Below are 26,037 nucleotides of genomic sequence, written 5' to 3'. Positions count from 1 at the left end.
TATTAGCGGCCATCACTGTTTTCTCCCTCAATTGCATAGCCTATAGAAATGTTGCGCACCGTGAGCTCATGGGCTCTCATGAAGCGCTCGATTAGATTTTGAAATACATTTGCAATGTCAGAGTGATTAGAGGGCTGAGTACCAGGAAAGTTAGCAAGTTTGGTAGGCTACTAATGACCAGCAGCAACATGAGAGCTTGGAGAAGCCTAATTATCGTGACTAAACGGTCATGTGGAATTTGACTGCCTTCATGACACGTAACCGCTGGTGAGGCGGTAATACGGTCACCGCAACAGCCCTAGTCATGGCTGATCCACATGAGATCTCTCAACCAACAGAGGGGTATCCTACAAAGCAAGCTATATCTACTCAGGGTTTTCTAAAGCTAACAAGTTTCAGCTTCACATTCCAGCTCAGGCTTAATCGTACTACGACGGTGGATATCGCTCGACCGCCTGCGCTTGTAACTGCATAATGGCTAGTCGAACGCCAAACTCTTCATTGAGACAATGGTGAAAAATGAATCTATGGGCGAGTCAGTGCCACATTTTCATTTCAGCTGAAATCAAACGGATAAAAAAAAATGATCTTGCCAATTCAACAGGATATTGTGTGAAACAGGCTTTTAAAAGTGCCAACTTTATTTTATTACTTATCATTAATGCCATCTTTGGCGTACTAATCAATGCACAACCAAAAGCACCTTTAATCCCACTCCTATCGATAAAATAATTTTATTAAGTCATACAAAAGTGTTACTGTGCGTGAAGTTTAAAATGCATTCTGTCATTCTTACTACAGTTGAAGTCGGAAGTTTACATACACTTAGGTTGGAGTCATTAAAACTCGTTTTTCAACCACTCCACAAATTTCTTGTCAACAAACTATAGTTTTGGTAAGTCGGTTAGGACATCTACTTTGTGCATGACACAAGTAATTTTTCCAACAATTGTTTACAGAGAGATCATTTCACTTATAATACCCTGTATCACAATTCCAGTGTGTCAGAAGTTTACTGTAACTTTAAACAGCTTGCAAAATTACAGAAAATGATGTCATGGCGTTAGAAGCTTCTGATAGGCTAATTGACATCATTTGAGTCAATTGGAGGTGTACCTGTGGATGTATTTCAAGGCCTACCTTCAAACTCAGTGCCTCTTTGCTTGACAATATGGGAAAATCAAATGAAATCAGCCAAGACCTCAGAAAACAAATTGTAGACCCCCACAAGTCTGGTTCATCCTTGGGAGTAATTTCCAAATGCCTGAAGGTACCACGTTCATCTGTACAAACAATAGTACGCAAGTAAAAACACCATGGGACCACGCAGCCGTCGCACCGCTCAGGAAGGAGACGCATTCTGTCTCCTAGAGATTAACGTACTTTGGTGCGAAAAGTGCAAACCAATCCCAGAACTACAGCAAAGAACCTTGTGCAGATGCTGGAGGAAACAGGTACAAAAGTATCTATATCCACAGTAAAACGAGTTATATATCGACATAACCTGAAAGGCCACTCAGCAAGGAAGAAGCCACTGCTCCAAAACCGCCATAAAAAAGCCAGACTACAGTTTGCAACTGCACATGGGGACAAAGATCATACTTTTTGGAGAAATGTCCTCTGGACTGAAGAAACAAAAATAGAACTGTTTGGCCATAATGACCATCGTTATGTTTGGAGGAAAAAGGGGGATGCTTGCAAGCCGAAGAACACCATCCACCATCATGTTGTGGGGGTGCTTTTTGCTGCAGGAGGGACTGGTGCACTTCACAAAATAGATGGCTTCATGAGGAATGACAATTGTGTGGATATATTGAAGCAACATCTCAAGACATCAGTCAGGAAGTTAAAGCTTGGTCGCAAATGGGTCTTCCATATGGACAATGACCCCAAGCATACTTCCAAAGTTGTGGCAAAATGGCTTAAGGACAACAAAGTCAAGGTATTGGAGTGGCCATCACAAAGCCCTGACCTCAATCCCATAGAAAGTTTGTGGGCAGAACTGAAAAAGCGTGTGCGAGCAAGGAAGCCTACAAACCTAACTCAGTTACACCAGCTCTGTCAGGAGGAATGGGCAAAATTTACCCAACTTATTGTGGGAAGCTTGTGGAAGGCTACCCGAAATGTTTGACCCAAGTTAAACAATTTAAAGGCAATGCAACCAAATACTAATTGAGGGTATGTAAACTTCTGACCCACTGGGAATGTGATGAAATAAATAAAAGCTGAAATAAATCATTCTCTCTACTATTATTCTGACATTTCATTCTTAAAATAAAGTGGTGATCCTAACTGACCTAAGACAGGGTATTTTTACTAGGATTAAATGTCAGGAATTGTGAAAAACTGAGCTTAAATGTATTTGGCTAAGGTGTATGTAAACGTCCGACTTCAACTGTATATGTCATATATTTTAACATTATACATTTCTTAAACATTTTTTTTTTAATCAATTGTCTCCTCAAATGAAGGGGATGATGACGCAATCTTTGCAAGAGGGAGGGAATATTATTTCATTGGTCCTCAACATATTGGCTCAGTCATTTCAGTGGAGTTACCTGTGAGTTAGCCTCCCCCAGAGCAGGTTAGTTCTGAATAATGAATTACCATAGAAATTTACCTGGCTAAAAGGTGAGCCACTTTCGTATGACCGGTTATCCCGAGTTGAACTCAGAGTTGATCAAAGTTACCTCGCCAACTCCTCACACCTGCTTTGTAGTATACCCCTCTGAGCAATCCAACAGGCCTGGGGCAGGTTCCACCATTTTGTCATAAAAAAGTCCAATGCTCCTTGTAGCACCACCTGATGGCCACTGGAAGAAAATGCAACCCCTAATCTCAAAATGTATCTGGACGAACAATGAAACAAGAATTAAACTCTCCATATTACAGAGACAAAAGCCTCCCAAACTTCCAATGGTACTCTTGGTCATTTTCTCTGCATTCTCGCTACTTGGCTAAATCCAGAAACTTGCTTGTCATGGCATCCAATACAATAAAAATGTGTTCACCAACACAGATTACAAAACCTTATCTATTCCAACATAGCTCTGAAACAATCTAAATTAAGATTCGGCTCTATTATTTCTCACTTCATTTCTGGCGTCTAACTGAAAAAATATGTGGAATCACACTGAACTGGTACCTCCAATCACCAATTTTCCATAATCTTGGGCTCCAAATTGGGAGGGTGCCCCATCTTATTTCCCATGTGGCATGACAGTCTCTGTGCATTCCAAGATATTCAACAAAAGTACAACCTGCCTGGCACCTCATTACTTTTCTACTTACAATTACGTTTTGCTATGCACGCTCATGGGGTATCTTGGAAAACAAAGCCTCACCTTCATCCCTTTCATAAGGTACTGCTTGGAAAAAGAGGTCTCGTCTCTGAAATGAATTCCTGTCTAGTAAAGTCCTCATCCAAGCCGCTTTTAATTGACAAATTGTGGAAAAAAGATCTACAAACATCCAACAATGTTCTTAATTGGCAAACAATATGGCACAATATATCTCTATCTTCCAGAAATCCAAATCACCAAATTATTCACTTTAATTTTGTTCACAGAATGTACTTTACTCCCCGGAAATTATATTACATTAAAGCCAAACCATCACCCAATTGTACTCTATGCTCTAATGACACCCAAGGTACCTTAATCCATATGATGTGAGAAAGCCCGGGGGTAAAATCATTCTGGAAGATGATCTTCCCTGTGCTCTCAATTTACATTACATTTACATTTTAGTCATTTAGCAGACGCTCTTATCCAGAGCGACTTACATTTCCTAAAAAAAAATTCTGGCCTGGCCCCCCGTGGGAATCGAACCCACAACCCTGGAGTTGCAAACACCATGCTCTACCAACTGAGCTACAGGGAAGGCTAATTTAACACAACCTAATTCTTTAATTATTATATTTTCTTTAGTTTTCTCCCCTTTTTTTCATATTCATATACTTAACTGTCAATGGATAATAAATGTATCTAAAAAATAAGGTTGACAAAAATACAATTCCAAATACAAGCATGCTGATGCCATTCACATTGAGATAGCGAGTCTGTATGCCAATTTAATTTATTTTAGCGTGCAGAGCTGATGTCATTTTTTGCTGCATCTCTTTTGTAAAAACAATACTATCACTATGAATGCTAGGAACATGAGTCACTGCCTATTTGCTGTGTTTATATATGCCTGTTATCCAACAAGTGTCAAAAAAAGGAAATGGACTTGACTTTAGTTTAAGACCACTGCTGATGTATGGAAACATGATACTATTTCATTGTGAACTAGGCTATCCCGAAGTGTAGGAGCTAAGAAGAATAAAATCTCCCTCCCCCAACATTGGCAATGTAAAACAGCACATTTCAATAACTGCATCCAAAAGATCAATGAAGGATGACAAGAGAGTCAAGTTACACAAAGTATCATGTATCAAGTATCATAAACTCTCCTTCCAGACTCACATCAAACATCTCCAATCCAAAGTTAAATCTAGAATTGGCTTCCTATTTCGCAACAAAGCATCCTTCACTCATGCTGCCAAACATACCCTCGTAAAACTGACCATCCTACCGATCCTCGACTTCGGCGATGTCATTTACAAAATAGCCTCCAATACCCTACTCAACAAACTGGATGCAGTCTATCACAGTGCCATCCGTTTTGTCAACAAAGCCCCATATACTACCCACCACTGCGACCTGTATGCTCTCGTTGGCTGGCCTTCGTTTCATAATCGTCGCCAAACCCACTGGCTCCAGGTCATCTACAAGACCCTGCTAGGTAAAGTCCCCCCTTATCTCCGCTCACTGGTCACCATAGCAGCACCCACCTGTAGCACGCGCTCCAGCAGGTATATCTCTCTGGTCACACCCAAAGCCAATTCCTCCTTTGGCCGTCTCTCCTTCCAGTTCTCTGCTGCCAATGATTGGAACAAACTACAAAAATCTCTGAAACTGGAAACACTTATCTCCCTCACTAGCTTTAAGCACTAGCTGTCAGAGCAGCTCACAGATCACTGCACCTGTCCATAGCCCATCTATAATTTAGCCAAAACAACTACCTCTTCCCCTACTGTATTTTGCTCCTTTGCACCCCATTATTTCTATTTCTACTTTGCACTTTATTCTCCTACAAATCTACCATTCCAGTGTTTTACTTGCTATATTGTATTTACTTTGCCACCATGGCCTTTTTTTGCCTTTACCTCCCTTATCTCACCTCATTTGCTCACATTGTATATAGACTTATTTTTTCTACTGTATTATTGACTGTATGTTTGTTTTACTCCATGTGTAACTCTGTGTTGTTGTATGTTGTCGAACTGCTTTGCTTTATCTTGGCCAGGTCGCAATTGTAAATGAGAACTTGTTCTCAACTTGCCTACCTGGTTAAATAAAGGTGAAATAAATAAAAAAATATATTAAAAAAGGTTACAGGGTTGTGTTGGTGACTGACACATAATACACCTTCTTAATAAGTCACTCACCCTCTGACAAAATACATATTCTGATAACTCACTGTTGCACAGTTGGTTGCCTGCAATACTCCAATACCAATATTCAACAGTGGGTTTGACAGTAAATAACCCTAGCACATACTGTATTAATGTAGCACTGTTAAAGGGATAGTTCACACAAAAATAATATTTTAGTATTTTGTTAAAGTTTGATGGACTAATGAACAAAACACGAAAAGATCCATTCAAAGCATCAGGTAATTTGTTTCTGTGCACCAATTAGTGTTGGTGTTTCAATCCATTGCACCTGTCAGTAGATCAAAGATTTTCTATTTAACTAATGGACCAATATCTATATATGTTATCGAAGGAGAACATCTCTATGAGGATGGGGATAAGAAATAGGACATAATAAAATAACAGGAAAGGGGAGACGATAAGACAAATGATACTGAGATGCACTCTAGGGGCCGGTTTCCTAGACATCGGATTAAGCATAGTCCTGGACTTAAAAGTAGAGGTCGACCGATTATGATTTTTCAACGCCGATACCGATTATTGGAGGACCAAAAAAAATCTGATACCAATTAATCGGCCGATTTGTTTTATTTATTTGTAATAATGACAATTACAACAATACTGAATGAACACTTATTTTAACTTAATATAATACATCAATAAAATCAATTTAGCCTCAAATAAATAATGAAACATGTTCAATTTGGTTTAAATAATGCAAAATCAAAGTGTTGGAGAAGAAAGTAAAAGTGCAATATGTGCCATGTAAGAAAGTTAACGTTTAAGTGCCTTGCTCAAAACATGGGAACATATGAAAGCTGGTGGTTCCTTTTAACATGAGTCTTCAATATTCCCAAGTAAGAAGTTTTAGGTTGTAGCTATTATAGGACTATTTCTCTCTATACGATTTGTATTTCATATACCTTTGACTATTGGATGTTCATATAGGCCCTTTAGTATTGCCAGTGTAACAGTATAGCTTCCATCCCTATCCTCGCTCCTACCTGGGCTCGAACCAGGAACACATCGACAACAGCCACCCTTGAAGCAGCGTTACCCATGCAGAGCAAGGGGAACAACTACTCCAAGTCTCAGAGCGAGTGACGTTTGAAACGCTATTAGTGCGCACCCGGCTAACTAGCTAGCCATTTCACATCGGTTACACCAGCCTAATCTTGGGAGTTGACAGGCTTGAAGTCATAAATAGCGCAATGCATTGCAAAAGCTGCTGGCAAAAAGCACGAAAGTGCTGTTTGAATGAATGCTTACGAGCCTGCTGGTGCCTACCACCGCTCAGTCAGACTGCTCTATCAAATCATAGACGTAATTATAATAAAATAAACACACAGAAATACAAGCCTTAGGTCATTAATATGGTCGAATCCGGAAACTATCATCTCGAAAACAAAATGTTTTTTTCTTTCACGCCCATCATTGGATATTGGAGCAGGTGTTCTGCTAGCGGAACGTCTAGATGTAAGAGGTTAATCGGCCATTCCGATTAATCGGTCGACCTCTACTTAAAAGTATGTTCAATGAAGATTCTCCATTGAAAGTGCTTTTTGTCCAGGACTAGGCTTAATCTGTGTCTGAGAAACCGGCCCAAAGAGTATACTGCACACTTAGGATTCCCAGTAGTGTGCTGTCCTGTGAGTTTCTCGATTTGGTCAATATGTATCCATTAGTTGTAGTGCCACTAAGCATTAATACCAAAGTAAGCACTACCTTCCCCCTGCCACTTTCCTGATTGCAAAATAAAGCATTTACTACACGGGTAACTGGGCAACATTTAATAAACCGTTTTTTTCTTGAATGGGCCGGTTGTTCCCAGGGGTCTGCTGCAGTCTATCAGGGTTGATAGTGTGTGATTGTCAAATGACACCCTATTCCCTATAAAGTGCCCATAGTGGGGGCCCATAGTGCTCTGCTCAAAAGTAGTGCACTATATAGGGAATAGGGTGCCATTTGGGACACAGTGTTTCTGCTGCGTTCCATGGAGAGAGGCAAACTGAATCTGCGGGAGCTCTGGGCAACTGGGCCATGTTTATTAGGCACCAAACAGAAGAAAACTGAATGAAACATGGAGGGACGATCTGGTTTTGTCCAATGTTTTCTGTTGAGTGCCCTAATTAACACGACCCTGACTGATCCTCTACCACAGAGAGGAATGAATTGCAGACCCTCTGCAGTGTGCCTTCTATCATTGACATTCTGCTCAGCTTAGGGTGGGCAACGCGGAAGGGGGGGCTGCGATAAGCCTGCGTTTACAGTCATCTGTTGGAGGTTCATGATAGGAAAAAAGACCCCCACACCCAACACATAAGCTTCAACTGAAAGCAAAGCTTCTAAGAATTGTTTTTGTATTCAAATTAAAGTTCAGGAGTATTTAGTCTCGCATACTGGTGTCATGACGTTGCTCTCTTTGGGTACAGTGAGCACAGTTGACCCCCTCCCTCTGTACCAGGCCTTTTCTATGCACCATCCCCCGACCTCTATACTTCTGACACCAGGCTCAGTGAGAGCGGTCGTAAATTCCAATGAGAAAATTCTCTCCTCATGGCCACAGTATAGAGAACAAAGGATTCTTCCACCTCACAGAATTGGAGGACCGAACGACATTTATGTTCTGGAGAAGGTATAAAAGATAGGTGAAGAATCCAGCTACAAACTGGTCCGTTTGGTACAATTTTGTGAAACTCATGAGAGACAATACGGCCACATTACCTGTTTATATAGTAGCCTCAGTTGTGAGAAATGCATTAATAAGGATAAAGCTATTTGGAATATGTTGGGATGCTTGTAAGATGTTAATGTGAGAGAACTGTATTTTCTGTTTGAAGTTTCACCAAGTCCTTGGCATGCCCCCAGGGACACAGACAGGACAAGGCGTCATGTGACAGCCTTTTCTACGTTCAGTATATAAACCCACCCAGGGTTTCTTTCCTTAGACCAGGCCTCCACTCCATTACGAGTTGGCTAATAGGTTTGACCATGCATCCCTCTACTGAACTTTGACCATACCACGTGGTTAAACTATTAGACTATCGATACTGAATAAGAACAAGTCTTTGATATTAATTACTAGTCTGCAGCTAGGAATTCGGTATCATTGAACGCGAAGACCGAGGAAACATCCATTCTATAACGACATGAACGAATGTCGCTTTGAAAGATCCATTCTAACCAAGAGAGAGAGAGAGAGAAAGAGAGAAAGAGAGAGAGAGAGAGAGAGAGAGAGAGAGAACTCTCCAACAGAACGACCTTTCCAACAAAGATCCCGACGACACACTGAGCGTAAATATATATATTGATTGCAATTGTTCCCGAATGAGTGAGCGTTCATGTGCAAAGGATTAGCATTTCAATTGTTAATATTTATCAACTCTGTAGTGTCTTCTCAGCTGACCAACACTCCCCTTTTGTTTAACAAGCCGCCATGCCGGCTTAGCCCACTAGGGCACATTCCTCTACCATTTCTTTGTAACGATACCTACTGTTTTGTATGCCTTTCTGTGAATTACTTAGTTGAGTAAATAAATTATTTTAAGACAATTGAAGTATGGATGACTTAGTGAAGACTGGGTTCGTGCAGATAACAACAATTTACGACGTTTGGAATGAGACTGATGAGGTAAACGAATACATCATTAAATCAGAATACTCATAGATCAGATATTATGATATCTGAAAGTTATATTAGGAAAATTATAACTTTGTAATCTGAATATTTTCCTTGATGCCCCAACTTCCTAGTTAATTACCGTTACACGATTAATCAGTTTAACCTGTTAGGGTATAGGGGGCAGTATTTTCACGGCTGGATAAAAAAATGTACCCGATTTAATCTGGTTACTAATCCTACCCAGTAACTACAATATGCATATACTTATTATATATGGATAGAAAACACCCTAAAGTTTCAAAAACTGTTTGAATGGTGTCTGTGAGTATAACAGAACTCATTTGGCAGGCAAAACCCTGAGACAGATTCTGACAGGAAGTGGATACCTGATGTGTTGAATTGACTTTAAGCCTATACCATTGAAAAACAAAGAGGGTGAGGAATGTTTTGGCACTTCCTATTGCTTCCACAAGATGTCCCCAGCCTTTACAAAGTGTTTTGAGTCTTCTACAGTGAGATCTGACCGAATAAGAGCCTTGGAACTGTGATGGCCCATTAGACACCTTGCGCGCGAGTTGATGGTGGGTACTCTCATTCCGAAACGTTTTAAAAGAGAACCCAATGGTCCGCCTTGAATTTTATTCATGTTCTGGTTAAAAAAGGCCCTAATGATTTATGCGATACAACGTTTGACATGTTTGAACGAACGTAAATATATTTTTTCCGTTCGTGAAGTGAAGTGAAGTTCGGCTGGCTTAGATCATGTGCTAACAACACGGAGGTTTTTGGACATAAATGATGAGCTTTTTTGAACAAAACTACATTCGTTATGGACCTGGGATTCTTTGGAAGTGACATCTGATGAAGAGAATCAAAGGTAATGGATTATTTACATAGTATTTTCGATTTTAGATCTCTCCAACATGGCGGTTAGTCTGTATCGCAATGCGTATTTTTCTGGGCGCAGTGCTCAGATTATTGCAAAGTGTGATTTCCCAGTAAGGTTAATTTTAAATCTGGCAAGTCCATTGCGTTCAAGAGATGTAAATCTATAATTCTTTGAATGACAATATAATATTTTACCAATGTTTTCTAATATTAATTAATTATTTTGTTGTCATGACTTGACTGCCGGTATTGGAGGGAAACGATTTCCTGAACATCAACGCCATAGTAAAACGCTGTTTTTAGATATAAATATGAACTTGATAGAACTAAAAATGCATGCATTGTCTAACATAATGTCCTAGGAGTGTCATCTGATGGAGATTGTAAAAGGTTAGTGCATAATTTTAGCTGATTTTATGGTTTTGGTGACGCCTGTCTTTGAATCGACAATACATTACACACAGCTATTGTCAATGTACTCTCCTAACATAACCTAACTTTATGCTTTCCCCGTAAAACCTTTTTGAAATCGGACAACGTGGTTAGATTAAGGAGATGTTTATCTTTCAAAGGCTGTAAGTTAGTTGTATGTTTGAGAAATTTGAATTTTGACATTTATTTGGTTTCAAATTTGCCGCTCTTGAAATGCACCTGCTGTTGATAGGGTGCGCCACGGGTGGCACGCTAACGTCCCACATAGCCCCAAGAAGTTAATCGCGTAATAATAATTACAGAGAGTTATTTGATAAACATGTCTTCAGTTTTAATGATGCCAAAGACACGACACTGGTGTATTTCCTCAGGTCAACAAGGTGTGTTTAGCCTTTTCAAAGACACCGTTCAATTTAACCGTTATGCCTTTCGGTTTGAATAATGTTACTGTTTCTACCAGTGGAGTCTGTGGGTGGAAAAATCAGAGGTGGGGCTCAATGTAATGGCTGGAATGGAATAAATGGAAAGGTATCAAACACAAAACACATGGAAACCATTCCATTTATTTCATTCGAACCATTACAATGAGCTCTCCTCCGATTTTAATGTGACACCACACACAGCTGTTTTCTAGATTATTTGAAAGGATTATTCTCCTCTTTTTTCCTTCTCTGTTCTTTTCTTTTACCCGATTCCTCTGGCGATGTTCTCCAGCTGGCGACACATGCAGGAGCGCACCTCGTACTCCACGTCCTGGCACAGGGACCTCACCAGGGGCAAGAGGTCCTTCTTCACTCTGCCAAAAGGGGTTCACACAATTTTGGGGCATATCAAGAGAAATCAAATTATGATTGATTATTGGAAAGGTGTCCCAAAGGGCACAATAGAGATTTTTCTACGAGATATTAAAAAAGACAAATTGAATTGAAACTAACTCAGATGAGCTGTGAAATGACTGTAACTAATTTAGCCTAGAATCTATGGGTCCTACATCTATCGTCCAGGCCAGGGGTGGGCTCGCCAGCCAATTAAATGTGGCCTGTGGGGGATATTTTTATTGTTGTTAGGAGAAATTATTATTTTGGGTTGAAAAAACACTACAGGCCACACTTGAAAGTCTAAAACTAGATAGAAAGTATGTAGACATATATTTTCAAATTATTGCCCTTTTTTTGGCCAGCAAATTGATTTTGACGAACAAATGTGTGACTCTTCGCTGAATTTTTAAATCCCGATGTGGCCCTAGAGCCAAAAAGTTTGCCCACCCCTGGTCTAGACTTTCTATCATTAACTAATTAATCCTACTGTAGCATCTATGGCCCCTACATCTATTTACTAATTTAATGAAGACATTTTCTTACAGAAAAATAAGCATTTAATCAAGACATTCCCTTGTAGAAAAACAAGCATCAGACCTTCTGTTTGGTGATTGAGCAAGATACAAACTCCTGGGATACAAACTCACATGGGAGACTCAAACTTGCAGGCCACCTTCCCCAGGATACGACAGCTGGCTAAACGGGCCTGCAGGGACTGAGACAGCTGAGCTTTGGACACAAGCGGGCTGAGGATCTGCATGATCAACCAATGGGTACAGGCTATTAGGGTGTTAGGGAAGGAACAGCCTGTTTAAGGACGCCATGGGTTGCATCCCAAATGACATCCTATTCCATTTATAGTGCACTTTTTTACCAGGGCTCCATTGGGACCATGCTAAATTATGTTGCCAAGTTTAGTTCTTTACAAGTAATTGTGGCTGACTTGAGTTGTCGGGCACAGTATTGTCATACTGAGAAATGATAGCCAACTTAGTTTCTTCCAATGGCACTGTTCCATTAGAAGCAATCTTAATTCCCCATATAAGATATACTAATGGTTATACAGTCACGGGCATTAAAAAGCTAACCTGTACTGCAGGGTAGTATAAAACAATTGCCTCAAACTGGATGTATCTGCATCGTTAGGGGCTTATTTCAGAAATGTATTTCATAACATGGGTTATTGTTAAATGATTGCTAATGAACATGGTGCTTGGCATCTCCCTGTGAGAGAGTTTGTCATATTTACAAATGGACCTTGCACAGCAAGGCATTTTGAAAAAGCACTGTTTTAATGCCCAGAAATATGCCCAGAAATTCCTTAGAAGCCTGGCATGATTCTCAGGTAAGATACTATGGGACGGTTTCCCAGACACAGAGTAAGCCTAGTTTTGGACTAAAAAGCAAGCTGAATGGAGAATTACAGTAACACGTACAAGAAACACATTTAAATTAATAAAATGAGATGCAACAAAATACAAAACAATCTAAATGCCAGGGAGTTGAGGCAAAAATGGAGGTAGTCAGTTGACCAACTGAATGCAAATCGGCCCTATATGTTCCATATACGGGTCTTTCTATAAATAAAGGGTCCAATGTGTGACATTAGGATCAAAATGGGAAAATTGCACAGTAATAAAAGCAAATATATGACAAATTGACCCATAAGTCCCCCTAACAACAACATATACCTAGGACTATTCAGTCAGGTCCAAAATGATTGGTACCCTTGATAAAGATGAGCAAAAAATACTGCATCAAATAAATAATACAAATACAATTATTTAGGGGGGAGGGTTAAAAAGTTCTATTTTTTTTCTTCTCAAAAACAGAAATTATTGGCATCCCTGTTTTCAATACCTCAACTTGGGAGGATAACGGCACTTTTTCTAAAATGTTTTATGAGACTGAAGAACACATTGGGAGGGATCTTGGATCATTCCTCCATACAGAATCTTTCCAGATCATTGATATCCTTTGTCTGCGCTTATGGACTGCTCTCTTTAATTCAAACCATAAGGTTTTCAATGGGGTTCAAGTCCAGAGACTGAGATGGCCATTTCAGAATTGTGATTTTGTGATCAATTAACCATTTCTTTATGGATTTTGATGTGTGCTTGGGGTTATTAATATATTTTATATGAGATACTTTTAGCATTCAAAAGTAAGTGTGACAATTAACCACCATTACAAACCTGAGTCTAATCTGAATATAATGTTTGGGCTTGCGCAATAATCTATCCTACATGCGCATAGTCAGATTTTGGCTACGTTACTTTGAAGCAAGGTAAGACATACCTCATAATATGAAGTAAAACATACAGGTTTCAAACAATTAAGTATATGTTTTCAAAATGCATACGGTCTCCAGCTCAGATTGCAAGGTAGCCTGCCTACCGTGTTGCCTATGCACACAAATGGTGAATGGAGCACACGGTTCAAAATAAAAACTGTATCTCTTTTTAATCGTTGCCATCAAAACACTGTTTTTAACACGCGATTGCATTTAGAACTTTTGCGCAATGACTGGGCTTATAAGAACACGTTTCACTCCAGTAGCAACCAGCTGTTTGAGAAGATGCCGCTCTCGCTGTCCGACAGGTGATATTCCGCTCAAACTAGGCACTGTGCACGAATGATAAATAGACACATGACGAACTAACGAAAATACACATGTGCCAATTTAATTCCCCAAATTATGCTAATTAACGTATAGACCGGTAAGCATGACTGGTCAAATTTATTTCAGATGGCGAACTGATTTATTGTTAACTGTTAACATCCCTAGGTGGTTGCCAAGGCTTGTTATATGCTTTGGTTCATTTTATAATTACCTGTATTTTTTATTTATTTATTTTTTATTTTATTTCACCTTTATTTAACCAGGTAGACCAGTTGAGAACAAGTTCTCATTTACAACTGCGACCTGGCCAAGATAAAGCAAAGCAGTGCGACAAAAACAACACAGAGTTACACATAAACAAACGTACAGTCAATAACACAATAGAAAAATCTATGTACAGTGTGTGCAAATGTAGAAGAGTAGGGAGGTAAGGCAATAAATAGGCCATAGAGGCGAAATAATTACAATTTAGCATTAACACTGGAGTGATAGATGATGTGCAAGTAGAGATACTGGGGTGCAAAAGAGCAAGAGGATAAATAACAATAGGGGGATGAGTTAGTTGGGTGTGCTATTTACAGATTGGCTGTGTACAGGTACAGTGATCGGTAAACTGATCTGACAGCTGATGCTTAAAGTTAGAGAGGGAGATATAAGACTCCAGCTTCAGTGATTTTTGCAATTCGTTCCAGTCATTGGCAGCAGAGAACTGGAAGGAAAGGCGGCCAAAGGAAGTGTTGGCTTTGGGGATGACCAGTGAAATATACCTGCTGGAGCGCGCTATGGTGACCAGTGAGCTGAGATAAGGCGGGGCTTTACCTAGCAAAGACTTATAGATGACCAGGAGCCAGTGGGTTTGGCGACGAATATATAGTGAGGGCCAGACAACGAGAGCATACAGGTCGCAGTGGTGGGTAGTATATGGGGCTTTGGTGACAAAATGGATGCCACTGTGATAGACTACATCCAGTTTGCTGAGTAGAGTATTGGAGGATATTTTGTAAATGACATCGCCAATGTCAAGGATCAGTAGGATAGTCAGTTTTACGAGGGTATGTTTGGCAGCATGAGTGAAGGAGGCTTTGTTGCGAAATAGGAAACTGATTCTAGATTTAATTTTGAATTGGAGATGCTTAATGTGAATCTGGAAAGAGAGTTTACAGTCTAACCAGACACCTAGGTATTTGTAGTTGTCCACATATTCTAAGTCAGAAGCGTTCAGAGTAGTGATGCTAGTCGGGCGGGCGGGTGCGGGCAACAATCGGTTGAAGATCATGCATTTCGTTTTACTAGCATTTAAAAGCAGTTGGAGGCCACGGAAGAAGACAGGAGCTTGTATGTGTTACGTTAATGTGTTAGCTAGTGTACATTTCAGGTTGTTGTTACCTCCTGTCTGATGGTTTCCTTTGGTAAAGCATCGATTGCAGACAGCAAAGTTTCCAGCCATGCGTTGCTTACCACTGTCGAAGAGAAACAGAGAAAAACGGACATTTTAAAAACACTGAAAACTGCTACCAATGTTTAATAATGATGGGCCTTTGAAGTTTCGAAATGTAACATCCCTGTGCCAGAGAGTATGATGCCCTGCCAACCTACAGCCCACCAGTGACGGTAAGTCACAACGGTTAAGCTCTGTCACGAATTCAAACTGCTGCATTCACTCCCTCGCTCACACTGTGGGCGAAATGCCAGGCAGACACCAGCTACATTGAACAGATCTGTGAGAAGAAGCTTTCATCGACTGTAATCCTGGAACAGTAGGATGCTGAATTGAAAACCTGAGTGAGCAACAGGCTTGTTGCTCTCGTGCCAATAATTGGTAAAGATTGATTCCTGCCTAGTAAGGTGCCACATGAATTGTACACAAGCTTAAAGCATGCTATTTGAGACTTTTGAAGGGATGTTACTTAACGTTCAACCTAGAGTTAAATCTTGAGCTAGGAGAGGAAAACTGCAAAGCTATACAACCCACAAGTCTCTGCAATGTCATTTTGGACAGGCTTAATTTGCCACTGGAAGACATTACACAAATAAAAAATACCCAGCTTTATGTCCTGCCAAAACATGACATTGTTTACATTCAGGGTGCAACCTTAACTTTTTTCTTACTGGCCCAATTGAGCCAGTTGGCCAAAAATCTACTGTCCCGAACAGAATTTCAACGGGGCTGGACATGGTGTAGTTTTAAATTAATTGGTGTTATGCAGGACCTATAGATTGGCATGCTTCTTTCTATATTCAGCAATTAAAATGCTACATTTGGTTATTATGATACCGCTTAGATGTTAAGTCCCCTATTTAGGGGGCTTTGAGTGGTTCTGGACCGGTTTTGGTATACAAAGCGCTATGTGAACATTGTAGGGTCATGTGTCTTATAGTGCAAGAAAGCCCCGTCTCTCTGCTCCCACTCTCCCAGCGGGGCTGACTTGAAGTGTCAGGTATCAGACCCCACATTTGCATAGGGACGTGTCACATTTCCGGGCCTATCCAGATAAAGGAACGATTTCCTGTGTCTGTGAAACTTACAGCTTCGCTTGCAATAGTGCATAATAAACGGGAGAATCTAGCGGATGCAACAATACTAGTTTAATCTTGCTGTGATATTCTCAGCAGGAATTAGAGCTCTCAACATAAGTAAATAAAGTAATAGAACTGAACAAGACCACTTTCTCTTGGTCACAGACGGACAAAACTGCAGACGGAGAAAATTCTCCGTCTGCAGTTATATTAAATAGTGCCAATATTGTACTAAGTATGACCATATTTATTTTACACATAGTATAAGATATCACATTTCTTATAAGTCATTTATAATTTCATTGTTACTACATTTAGAAAGGATTTCAGTAATTTCCAGACTTTTGTTCAATAGGAAAAAAATGTATGATTCTTCACATTTTCATAATATTTATATACATATATTTTTACAAGAAATGTGAGTTCCAGACCTTTCTAAAACTATGCAAATGTAGCAGTTATTGTTTATGGCCACCTCATGAAAAATGTTTACGTTTGGGTATGTCTATTTAGGTGGAAATCCATGCATCATCTGATATTTTTTGTTATTGTATTTTTTTATCTTTCTATTTGAAATTATTATTATTTATTTTTGTACCCCAATTTCGAGGTATCCCAATTGGTAGTTACAGTCATGTTCCATCACTGCAACTCCCATACAGACTCAGGAGAGGCAAAGGTCGAGAGCCGTGCGTCCTCCGAAACATGACCCCACCAAGCGGCACTGCTTCTTGACCCGGAAGCCAGCTGCACCAATGTGTCAGAAGAAACTGCGCACACCTGGTGACCATGTCAGCGTGCATGCGCCCGGCCCACCACAGGAGTCGCTAGAGCGCGATGAGACAAGTACATCCTCGGCAGCCAAACCCTCCCCTAACCCGGACGACGCTGGACCAATTGCGCACCGCCTCATGGGTCTCCCGGTCGCGGCCAGCTGCGACACAGCCTGGAATCGAACCAGGATCTGTAGTGACACAGCTAGCACTGTGATGCAGTGCCTTAGACTGCTGCGCCACTCGGGAGGCCTGTGCATCGTGTTGTTTTAACCAATTATGCATACTGTTGAAGTCGGAAGTTTACATACACCTTAGCCAAATACATTTAAACTCAGTTTTTCACATTTCCTGACATTTAATCCTAGTAAAAATTCCCTGTCTTAGGTCAGTTATGTAAACGTACAACTTCAACTGTAGGTATTGCCTACTAATTGGATGATTATGTCATTGGAAACACTTATCTTCCTCTACTATAAAACATAGAAACGTGCCATTTTCACTTATGTTGATGTTGGGTGGTGCTGGAGATGACGAATATGAAGTTGAACATTTTTTAATTTCCCTTTTAGCTATAGCCAATCCTATTCATTTTTTAAATAACAGACACTCCTTAACTATCCTGTGTCTAGCTGTGTAAAAAAACTGAGCCTATATTCCTTTTTCTCTCCATCCGATAGGTCAAGAAATTGGCATATATGCTATCCTTTTCTCATCTTATGCATGGCTTTCTCCCAATCAAACAATGATTTCAATCTCAAAAAGTTGTTTGAATAGCTTAAAAACGTAAGGTAGCCAGGGGACTAATAATGAGAACAAACAATATCAATAGCCTACAGTAAACCCAGTCCAGTTCAAAGTGAATGGCACAGATCCATATATGGCAATGGCTATTTGCATATAGGCCTACTGCAGCTCTGATTGGTTATGGCGCACCAGTCAGGTCTGAGCGTGCCTGTCAATGCAATAGAGTCCCACTCCAATGCCCTCTGCCTACAAGAAAATCTCTTGCACAGTCAGTTTTGCATACCAAGTCTTGCATAGTTAATTTTGTTTCAGAATGTTACATTGAAAGTGGATAATATTGCGTTGATTAGATCACAATTCCCACAGTAGAACAAAACGTTGATAGTGTTAACTAAAGGGGAAAACTCTAGAAAGTTGAGGGAAGTACAATCTCGTGGATCTCTGCGCGGGCTGATATTTCTTCTGTGTGGCAGTCAGATGTGAGCTGCGCGCCCACGCACGTGCGCAGCTTAGAGGGACCATTGGTTGTATCATTCGACTTCACGCTATAGCGGATTTTCTGTTGTTGTTGCGGTTTGTCTTTTTTGGGGGGGTTTGCAAATAGGGGTTATACCATTGTATATCACAATGTTTCATGGGTATATCACGATAGGACAAAGGTTGACATCGCCAAACCTTACCGCCTTGGTTTTTGTCAAATTAGTCTGGTTTGGCATAAGTTATTTGCTTACTAATGCCATGCTAATGACACGGTGAAGACAACTTTAACTTCCTGCCATGGTCTTGTCGAATCAGTTGTGGTAGCCTGTAATAAGTTATTATCATCAAGACTGCTTATGACATCTCTTATGTTATGCTTATAAGAACCATGCTGACCTGTGTCCCGGTGGTCCAGGTTAAGTAGAACGATCTGTAGGATGGAGTGGGTGTGCGTCTGGATGAGGACAATGTCATCCTGGAGCAAGGTCAGGAAGGAGCCTGCCGCCGCTAGCTGCATGTCTGCCCCGGCTACGTGCAGTACTTCCTGTGTCAGAGGGCGAGAGGGGGTTAAAAGTGGGGAAGGGTTAGGAGTGAAGATGTTTATTGAACATTTGTTACTATGGACATGTCACAAGACATACCAAAAAGGAATAATTATAATTTAATGGACATTTGTCATTAGTTAATGTTTCTATTCAGTCAAAATGTTGCTTTTACCACAGTATAGTGGTTAATATGAATATTAGGCTTTAGAGTAGAACAGATTAATTGGCCCACCCGAACTTTTGGCACTACCCGTCGGAAGGTCTCTGCTGGATTCTGACGCACCAAGTTTGGCAGGTTAATGATTACACTAGCTCTCTGGACATCCTGACCTGAGCTGGGGAAAGAGAACCAAAGAACAGAGCACAGCTATAGCAAGCATGTTACATTTCTTGTAAGAATTGGGGGTGAATGCAACCATACAATACACAAACAGTGTTTATCAATTAATACTTTGCTAACACACATACACACACACACACTGACACATACATACACCCACCATATACAATGCTGCTACTTTGTACTCTTATTATTATCTATCCTGATGCCTAGACACTTAACCCCTGCCTACATGTAGGTATGCCAGCAGCATACAACCCTGCAGCCAGCAGCATACCATCCTGCAGCCCACTGCTGGTTGGTCCCTGGATGGGAGACCAGATGCTGCTGGAAGTGGTGTTGGAGAGCCAGTAGAAGGCACTCTTTCCTCTGGTGAAAGAACAAAAATATCCCAGGGCAGTAGGATGTCCTGACTCTCTATGGTCACTAAAGATCCCATGGTACTGATCTTAAGAGTAGGGGTGTTAACCCTGCAGTCCAGGTTAAATTCCTGATCTGGCCCTCATGGCCACCTAATCATCCCCAGCATCCAATTGGCTCATTAATCTCCCCTGTAACTATTCCCCAGGTTTTTGCTGTAAATGAGAATTTGTTCTCAGTCAAATTTCCAGGTAAAATAAGAATTAAATAAACAAGTTCATATCTACCACATAACCCTGCACATTGATATGGTATTGGTAATCCTTGTATATAGCTTCATTCTTGTGTTTTTATTTCTCATGTGTTTTTTTCTTATCTAACGCTGCATCGTTGGGAAAGAGCTTGTAAGTAAGCATTTCATTGTAAGGTCTACACCTGTTGTATTGGGCACGTGATTAATACAATTTGATTTCATTTGCAGTCAATTCATTTCATGTCCAGTCAATACAGGAAGTGAACTGAAATTCAAATAGTAATCAATAAAAAAGCTTAAATTAGTTGCAACATTCCGTCCACTTTCCCCAAATTCCGGTCACTTTTTGGGAAACCTGGGAACTTTCGGGATTTGCAACTCTAGCTTTGATGCTGTCCACCTAGAAAACAATTTTATTGATAAATTATTAGTTTGTTAGTATTATTTTAATATATATTATTAGCTGAGTTTATTTTTCTCAATCAGAGCTAAACTTGGGACTCTTTTGTTAGGTGTGGAAGATAGCACCACCAAAGCGACACACTGCTGACCATTTATATCATACGTAGAGTTTTATTTTTCAGTGGCACAATTACACAAATGTTAAATGCCAAAAGACACACCAAGGTGTTGAGTGTTCCTGTGTGGTCCAGTCCCTGTCCCAACTTAAATTTGCTTGAAGATTAGGCACAAGCTTTGAATATTGCTGTCCATCAATGATTCCCAAACACATTTACTGAGCTTGAGCAATTTTGACAAAAACAATGCCTTCAGAAAGTATTCATACCCCTTGATTTATTTCACATTGTGTTGTTACAGCCTGAATTCAAAATGGATTTAAAAATATATATATACACATCCATCTACATACAATACCTCATAATAACAAAGTGAAAACTTGATTTTAGAAATTTGTGCTAATTTATTGAAAATGACATACAATCAATCACCTTTGGCAGCGATTACAGCTGTGAGTCTCTAATAGCTTTGCACACCTGAACTGTACAATATTTGCACATCATTATTCTTTTTTTAATTCTTCAAGCTCTGTCAAGTTGGTTGTTGATCATTGCTAGAAAGCAATTTTCAAGTCTTGCCATAGATTTGCAAGCTGATTTAAGTCAAAACTGTAACTAGGCCACTCAGGAATATTCAATGTGGTGTTGGTAATCAACTCCAGTGTAGATTTGGCCTTGTGTTTTAGGTTATTGTCCTACTGAAAGGTGAATCTGTCTCCCAGTGTCTGTTGGAAAGCCGACTGAACCAGGTTTTCCTCTAGTATTTGCCTGTGCTTAGCTCTGTTTTGTTTATTTTTATTCTAAAACACTCCGTAGTCTTTGCCAATGACAAACATACCCATAACAAGATGCACTTGTGATGCATTTAGAAAAATGTTCTATAATTTTATTTCACTCTGAAGATGTGGGGTAGGTTGTGTAGATCTGTAGAAAGAAAATCTAATTGAATCTTGTTTTAGATTTACTTTTAAGGCAGCAAAAATGTGAAGAACAGTGCAAGGGGTGTGTAGACTCACTAGGCACCGTATATTTGCTGTAAATGTTCAAATGTTCTTCAAAGTCAATAGGTGAACAGTTGTAGAATTGCTTTGATGTGATAACATCTAAACAACAATGCTTTCTTCCCACTAATTAGGCTATTTTCTGATTAACCATATCGTCTATCCACTAGAAATATAGATCTTGGATCAGGCTAATGAGACCATGAGGCTACAAGAGATTGGATTAATCTCACACACCACCAGTGAGCTGATCGATTTCAAGCTCATTGCTCCTGTTAGCTCGGGGAGAACCGGGATGAAAGTAACACGGGGCGAAAGTAACAAGCACAGAAGCTAAAATGTTGTAGTGAAGCCAGCACGTTCCTAATACGGAGGACAACCTCCCTGCAAAAAAGCAGCACAGTCTGACAATGTTTCGCCGAGTTATCAACAAAAAGTGTTTTTTGAGCGACATAAGTAGAAAAACGGATACGGAAGTGTTTTTCAGTTGAGTTGTTCATGGTTACAAACATCTCATTTTCTAAACCCATCTTGTGACTAAATGACAGCATAGGTTTCAAGTATCATGCTAGCTAGTCTTGGGTATTAGCCAGGGAGAAGTTACAGGAGAAAGGGGTCATTCAAGATGGCGCAGACGCAGAAGGTTGCCGTCTTACGAGCTCCAAATCAACTTTGCTATTTAGTCATATTTTTCGTGTTTATTCGTACTTGTTTTATACAGAAAGTTTATGCTATTATCTCCTATGACCACCAAACACTTTTTGACATCAGATCGACAGTTACAAACGTCATGATGTGGCAGGTGGCAGCATGGTAGGCACAGCTTGTCCCATGAATTAACCACAAAAATTGAGGATTAACTGATAACTACGAAACAAACATTCTCGATAATATAAAGAATCTGGAACTATTTATTGATCAGCATTTTGATATGCTCGGAAAAGAAACGGATACATCGAAGCGAACAAGAGAAGACCTTTCCTTGAGTTCTGTGAGGGAAACAGGAGGAAAGCCGCATTTAAAATTCCTAATTTAACATTGGAGGGGGACGTTTTTATTACTATGTCTCCAGAAGACAGAGCATTGCTTACAAGCATGAGCAAGCAGTTAAAAAAACTGGATATATTGCCTGGGCTACTGGAGGAGGTTGAGGCCTTAAAAACAGGAATGGATTACAGTAATAAAATGATGGAAGAAATACGAGCGGAAAATAAGATATTGAAAACTACCATGAACTCCCTTAAAGACACTACAGAGAGGCTACGGTATTATAATAAAACAATGAAATCCTAATTACTCGATCTAAAGTGCAGAAGTATGAAAAATAATATTGTTATAATGGGAATAAAGGAGGACGAAAACTATCAGTCAACGGAGGAAAAAGTAAAAGTGTTCATGAAACGTAATCTCAAGATGACGGACAAACAGGTGGAAACAATTGAGCTCACCGTTTCAGTGGCAAAAAGAGCTCACCGTTTCAGTGGCAGAGCAGAGGGAAGGCCCCGCCCGATCGTAGCTATGCTAACCCACTACAAAATGAAAATGTCCTTGTTACAACAGGGTAGGGATTTGAAGAACACCCCATTCTCTATTAATGAACAATTTCCTCATGAAATAGTGGAGAGACGACGTGCCCTGTACCCCACTTTCAAAAGGCTCTGAGCAGAGAAGCAGAATGTTTGTCTAGTGGTGGATAAATTATATGTAAACAACCAAATGTTCAAGGACTCGAAGATTACAACGTGGCTGTGAGTGATAGCTACCTCCTGTTGAGGATACATATTTGCACCGCATTACACCGTACAAATATGGATTCATTCATTTTTTATAAAAACATTTTATTTGTATTTTTTTTGCATGAACAATACCATTTTTTTGGAAAAGATTATTACATTTTTATATTCATGCCGTATGGAACCGTGGACTATGTGGACTTAAAACAAGGTTGGACTTATTTTAGTTTAATTTAAACTTGCCTTTCATTATGGTAAGTGGGAAAATAAGTAAAGCAAGTTATAATTGTAATGGCTTTACAGAAAAAAAGACGATACATTTTTACATGGCCAAAAGAGAAAGAATATGATATCTATTGTTTACAGGAAACTCATTCTACAAATATAGATGAGGTTGGGTGGAAAAAGGACTGGGAGGGGAAAATATATTTTTGTCATGGGCAAAGAAACTCAAAAGGGGTGATTATACTAATTAATACAAATTTTGATCCAATTGTGCAAACTGTGCAAACAGATCCGCAAGGAAGGTGGATTATTTTAAATATGCTATTGGACCAAAAACAGATTTGGCTAATGAATCTATATGGACCAAATAATGATGATCCACACTTGTTCGAAACTATATATAATAATCTATTGAGCTCACAAGCAATGGAACAGTCTATTATTATGGTGGGAGATTATAATACGATTTTAAGTACCTCAATGGACCGTAAAGGAAATCACTCTACAAACTATCACCCTCAAGCACTTAAGGAGATCACAAAGATCATGGATACATTAAAACTAGTGGATATATGGAGATTGAAAAACCCTGACCTAGTGAGATATACATGGAGGAGGCTTAATCAAGCTAGCCGTCTTGATTACTTCCTAGTCTCGTTCTTGCTGGCATCAAAAGTAAAACAAGTATTAATAGGAGACCAAATGCGATCGGACCACCATCTAATTGGCCTCCATATAACTCTTACATAATTTCCACGTGGACGGGGATATTGGACATTTAATCAAAGCCTATTGGATGACAATTTGTTCTTAACTAAGACAAAATAATTCATAAATTACTTTTTTTGTACAACATAGGTACAGCAGATCCCCTTATTGTATGGGACACTTTCAAATGTACTTTTAGAGGGCATTCAATACAATACTCATCATTAAAACAAAAGCAGTTTAGGTCAAAAGAGATTAGAATAATAAAGGAAATAGAGGAAGCTACAGCGCAGGCAGATGGTAATAGAAACTGTACTATAGAGGCACAAAATAGGTTAGAGGAAAAACAAATTGGAGGTACTTATTCAAAAATGATCAAGTGTAATGTATTACAAAAATAAAGGGAATTGGATGGAAAATTGTGAAAAATGCACAACATTTTTCTTGAATCTTCAACATAGAAATTCTACCAAAAATAATTTACAGAAACTCGTTACAAATGATGGAGTTACCCAGGAAGCAAAATATTTTAAGCATATGTTTTCTTTTCAGTCTCCTCCATTTCCACTGAATGATGTTAACTGTAAGGATTTTCTTCCTAGTAATAATGTAAAATTAACACATTTACAGAAAGACCTGTGTGAAGGCCAACTTACAGAAAGGGAATTATGAGGCCATTAAATCTTTTCAGTCTGGAAAAACACCAGGGCTTGACGGCATACCAGTAGAGGTATATCAGACCTTTTTTGATGTACTCAAAGATCCATTATTATCATGTTTTAATTACTCTGTCACGGGATACTAGGAGTGGTGGTTGGAGTCAGGCGCAGAGAGCAGAGGTAATAGTACAACGTCTTTATTTCTTCCGGCCCAAACCGGTCACGCCAAAACAGACGGGTGCATAAAACAAATGACCAACCCAAAACAACGGGCAAACAGTCCGGAGAGAGAAATAAGGCGTCAGCCAGCACATCCAAAATACATGACAGCAAAATTAATCCTGCATAAACCTGGGCGGGCTAAACAGGCTTAAATAAACACAAATCAAGAAACACAATAGGGAACAGGTGCAACCAATAAGACCATACAAACTGAAAAGGAAAAAGGGATCAGCGGTGGCTAGTAGGCCGGTGACGACGACCACCGAGCGCTGCTCGAACAGGCAGGGGAGCCACCTTCGGTGGGATTCGTGACATACTCTTATACAAATGGTAGACTTTCAGGTACTCAACAAGAAGGTCTGATTTCATTACTACTAAAACAGGACACAGGTGGTAAGTATAAAGATCCAGTCCATTTAAAAAAACTGGAGGCCTCTAACACTTCAATGTTGCGATGTGAAAATCCTGGCGAAATGCATAGCACTTAGAATAAAAAAGGTTTTACCAGATATTATTCATCCTGATCAGACAGGTTTTTTAAATAGAGATAATATACAACAATTGACACAATTGAATATTATGAAACTTTGAAGATACCAGGCCTGGTCTTCATAGCAGATTTTGAAAAGGCGTTTGATGAAGAACGACAATAATTTTTATATAAATGCTTGGTTTACTTTAATTTTGGTGAATCTCTTATACACTAGGTTAAAGTTATGTACAGCAACCCCAGATGTAAAATAGTAAATAATGGTTACTTCTCAGCAAGTATTGCGCTTTTAAGGAGTACAACAAGGCTGTCCGTTGTCTCCATATCTATTTATTATGGCTATTGAAATGCTAGCTATTAAAATAAGATCCAACAAGAACATCAAGGGGTTAGAAATCCAGGGGATAAAAACAAAAGCTTCAATGTACAGTTGAATTCGGAAGTTTACATACACCTTATCCAAATACATTTAAACTCAGTTTTCACAATTCCTGACATTTAATTCTAGTAAACATTCCCTGTCTTAGGTCAGTTAGGATCACCACTTTATTTTAAGAATGTGAAATGTCTGAATAATATTAGAGAGAATGATTTATTTCAGCTT

General features: G+C 39.5%; 1 protein-coding gene across 6 annotated transcripts in view; it reads right to left on the bottom strand.

Moving 5' to 3' along the window:
• Positions 1–26,037, bottom strand: part of ppp4r4 (protein phosphatase 4, regulatory subunit 4) — a 140,626-nt gene that overhangs the window by 56,543 nt on the left and 58,046 nt on the right. For all 6 annotated transcript variants that reach the window (XM_029733387.1, XM_029733385.1, XM_029733386.1 and 3 more), the window contains 5 exons: positions 19,157–19,259; positions 18,776–18,923; positions 15,249–15,322; positions 11,887–11,993; positions 11,110–11,217 (listed from right to left, as the gene is read on the bottom strand). In XM_029733387.1, coding sequence (XP_029589247.1) covers positions 11,110–11,217; positions 11,887–11,993; positions 15,249–15,322; positions 18,776–18,923; positions 19,157–19,259 — 540 coding nt within the window. The remainder of the gene's footprint in view (positions 1–11,109; positions 11,218–11,886; positions 11,994–15,248; positions 15,323–18,775; positions 18,924–19,156; positions 19,260–26,037) is intronic.

This window comes from Salmo trutta, chromosome 35 (assembly GCF_901001165.1).
Source record: "Salmo trutta chromosome 35, fSalTru1.1, whole genome shotgun sequence".
Classification (NCBI taxonomy): Eukaryota; Metazoa; Chordata; class Actinopteri; order Salmoniformes; family Salmonidae; genus Salmo; species Salmo trutta.
The sequence above is the reverse complement of the archived record's forward strand: the minus strand, read 5'-3'. Positions and strand labels throughout refer to the sequence as shown.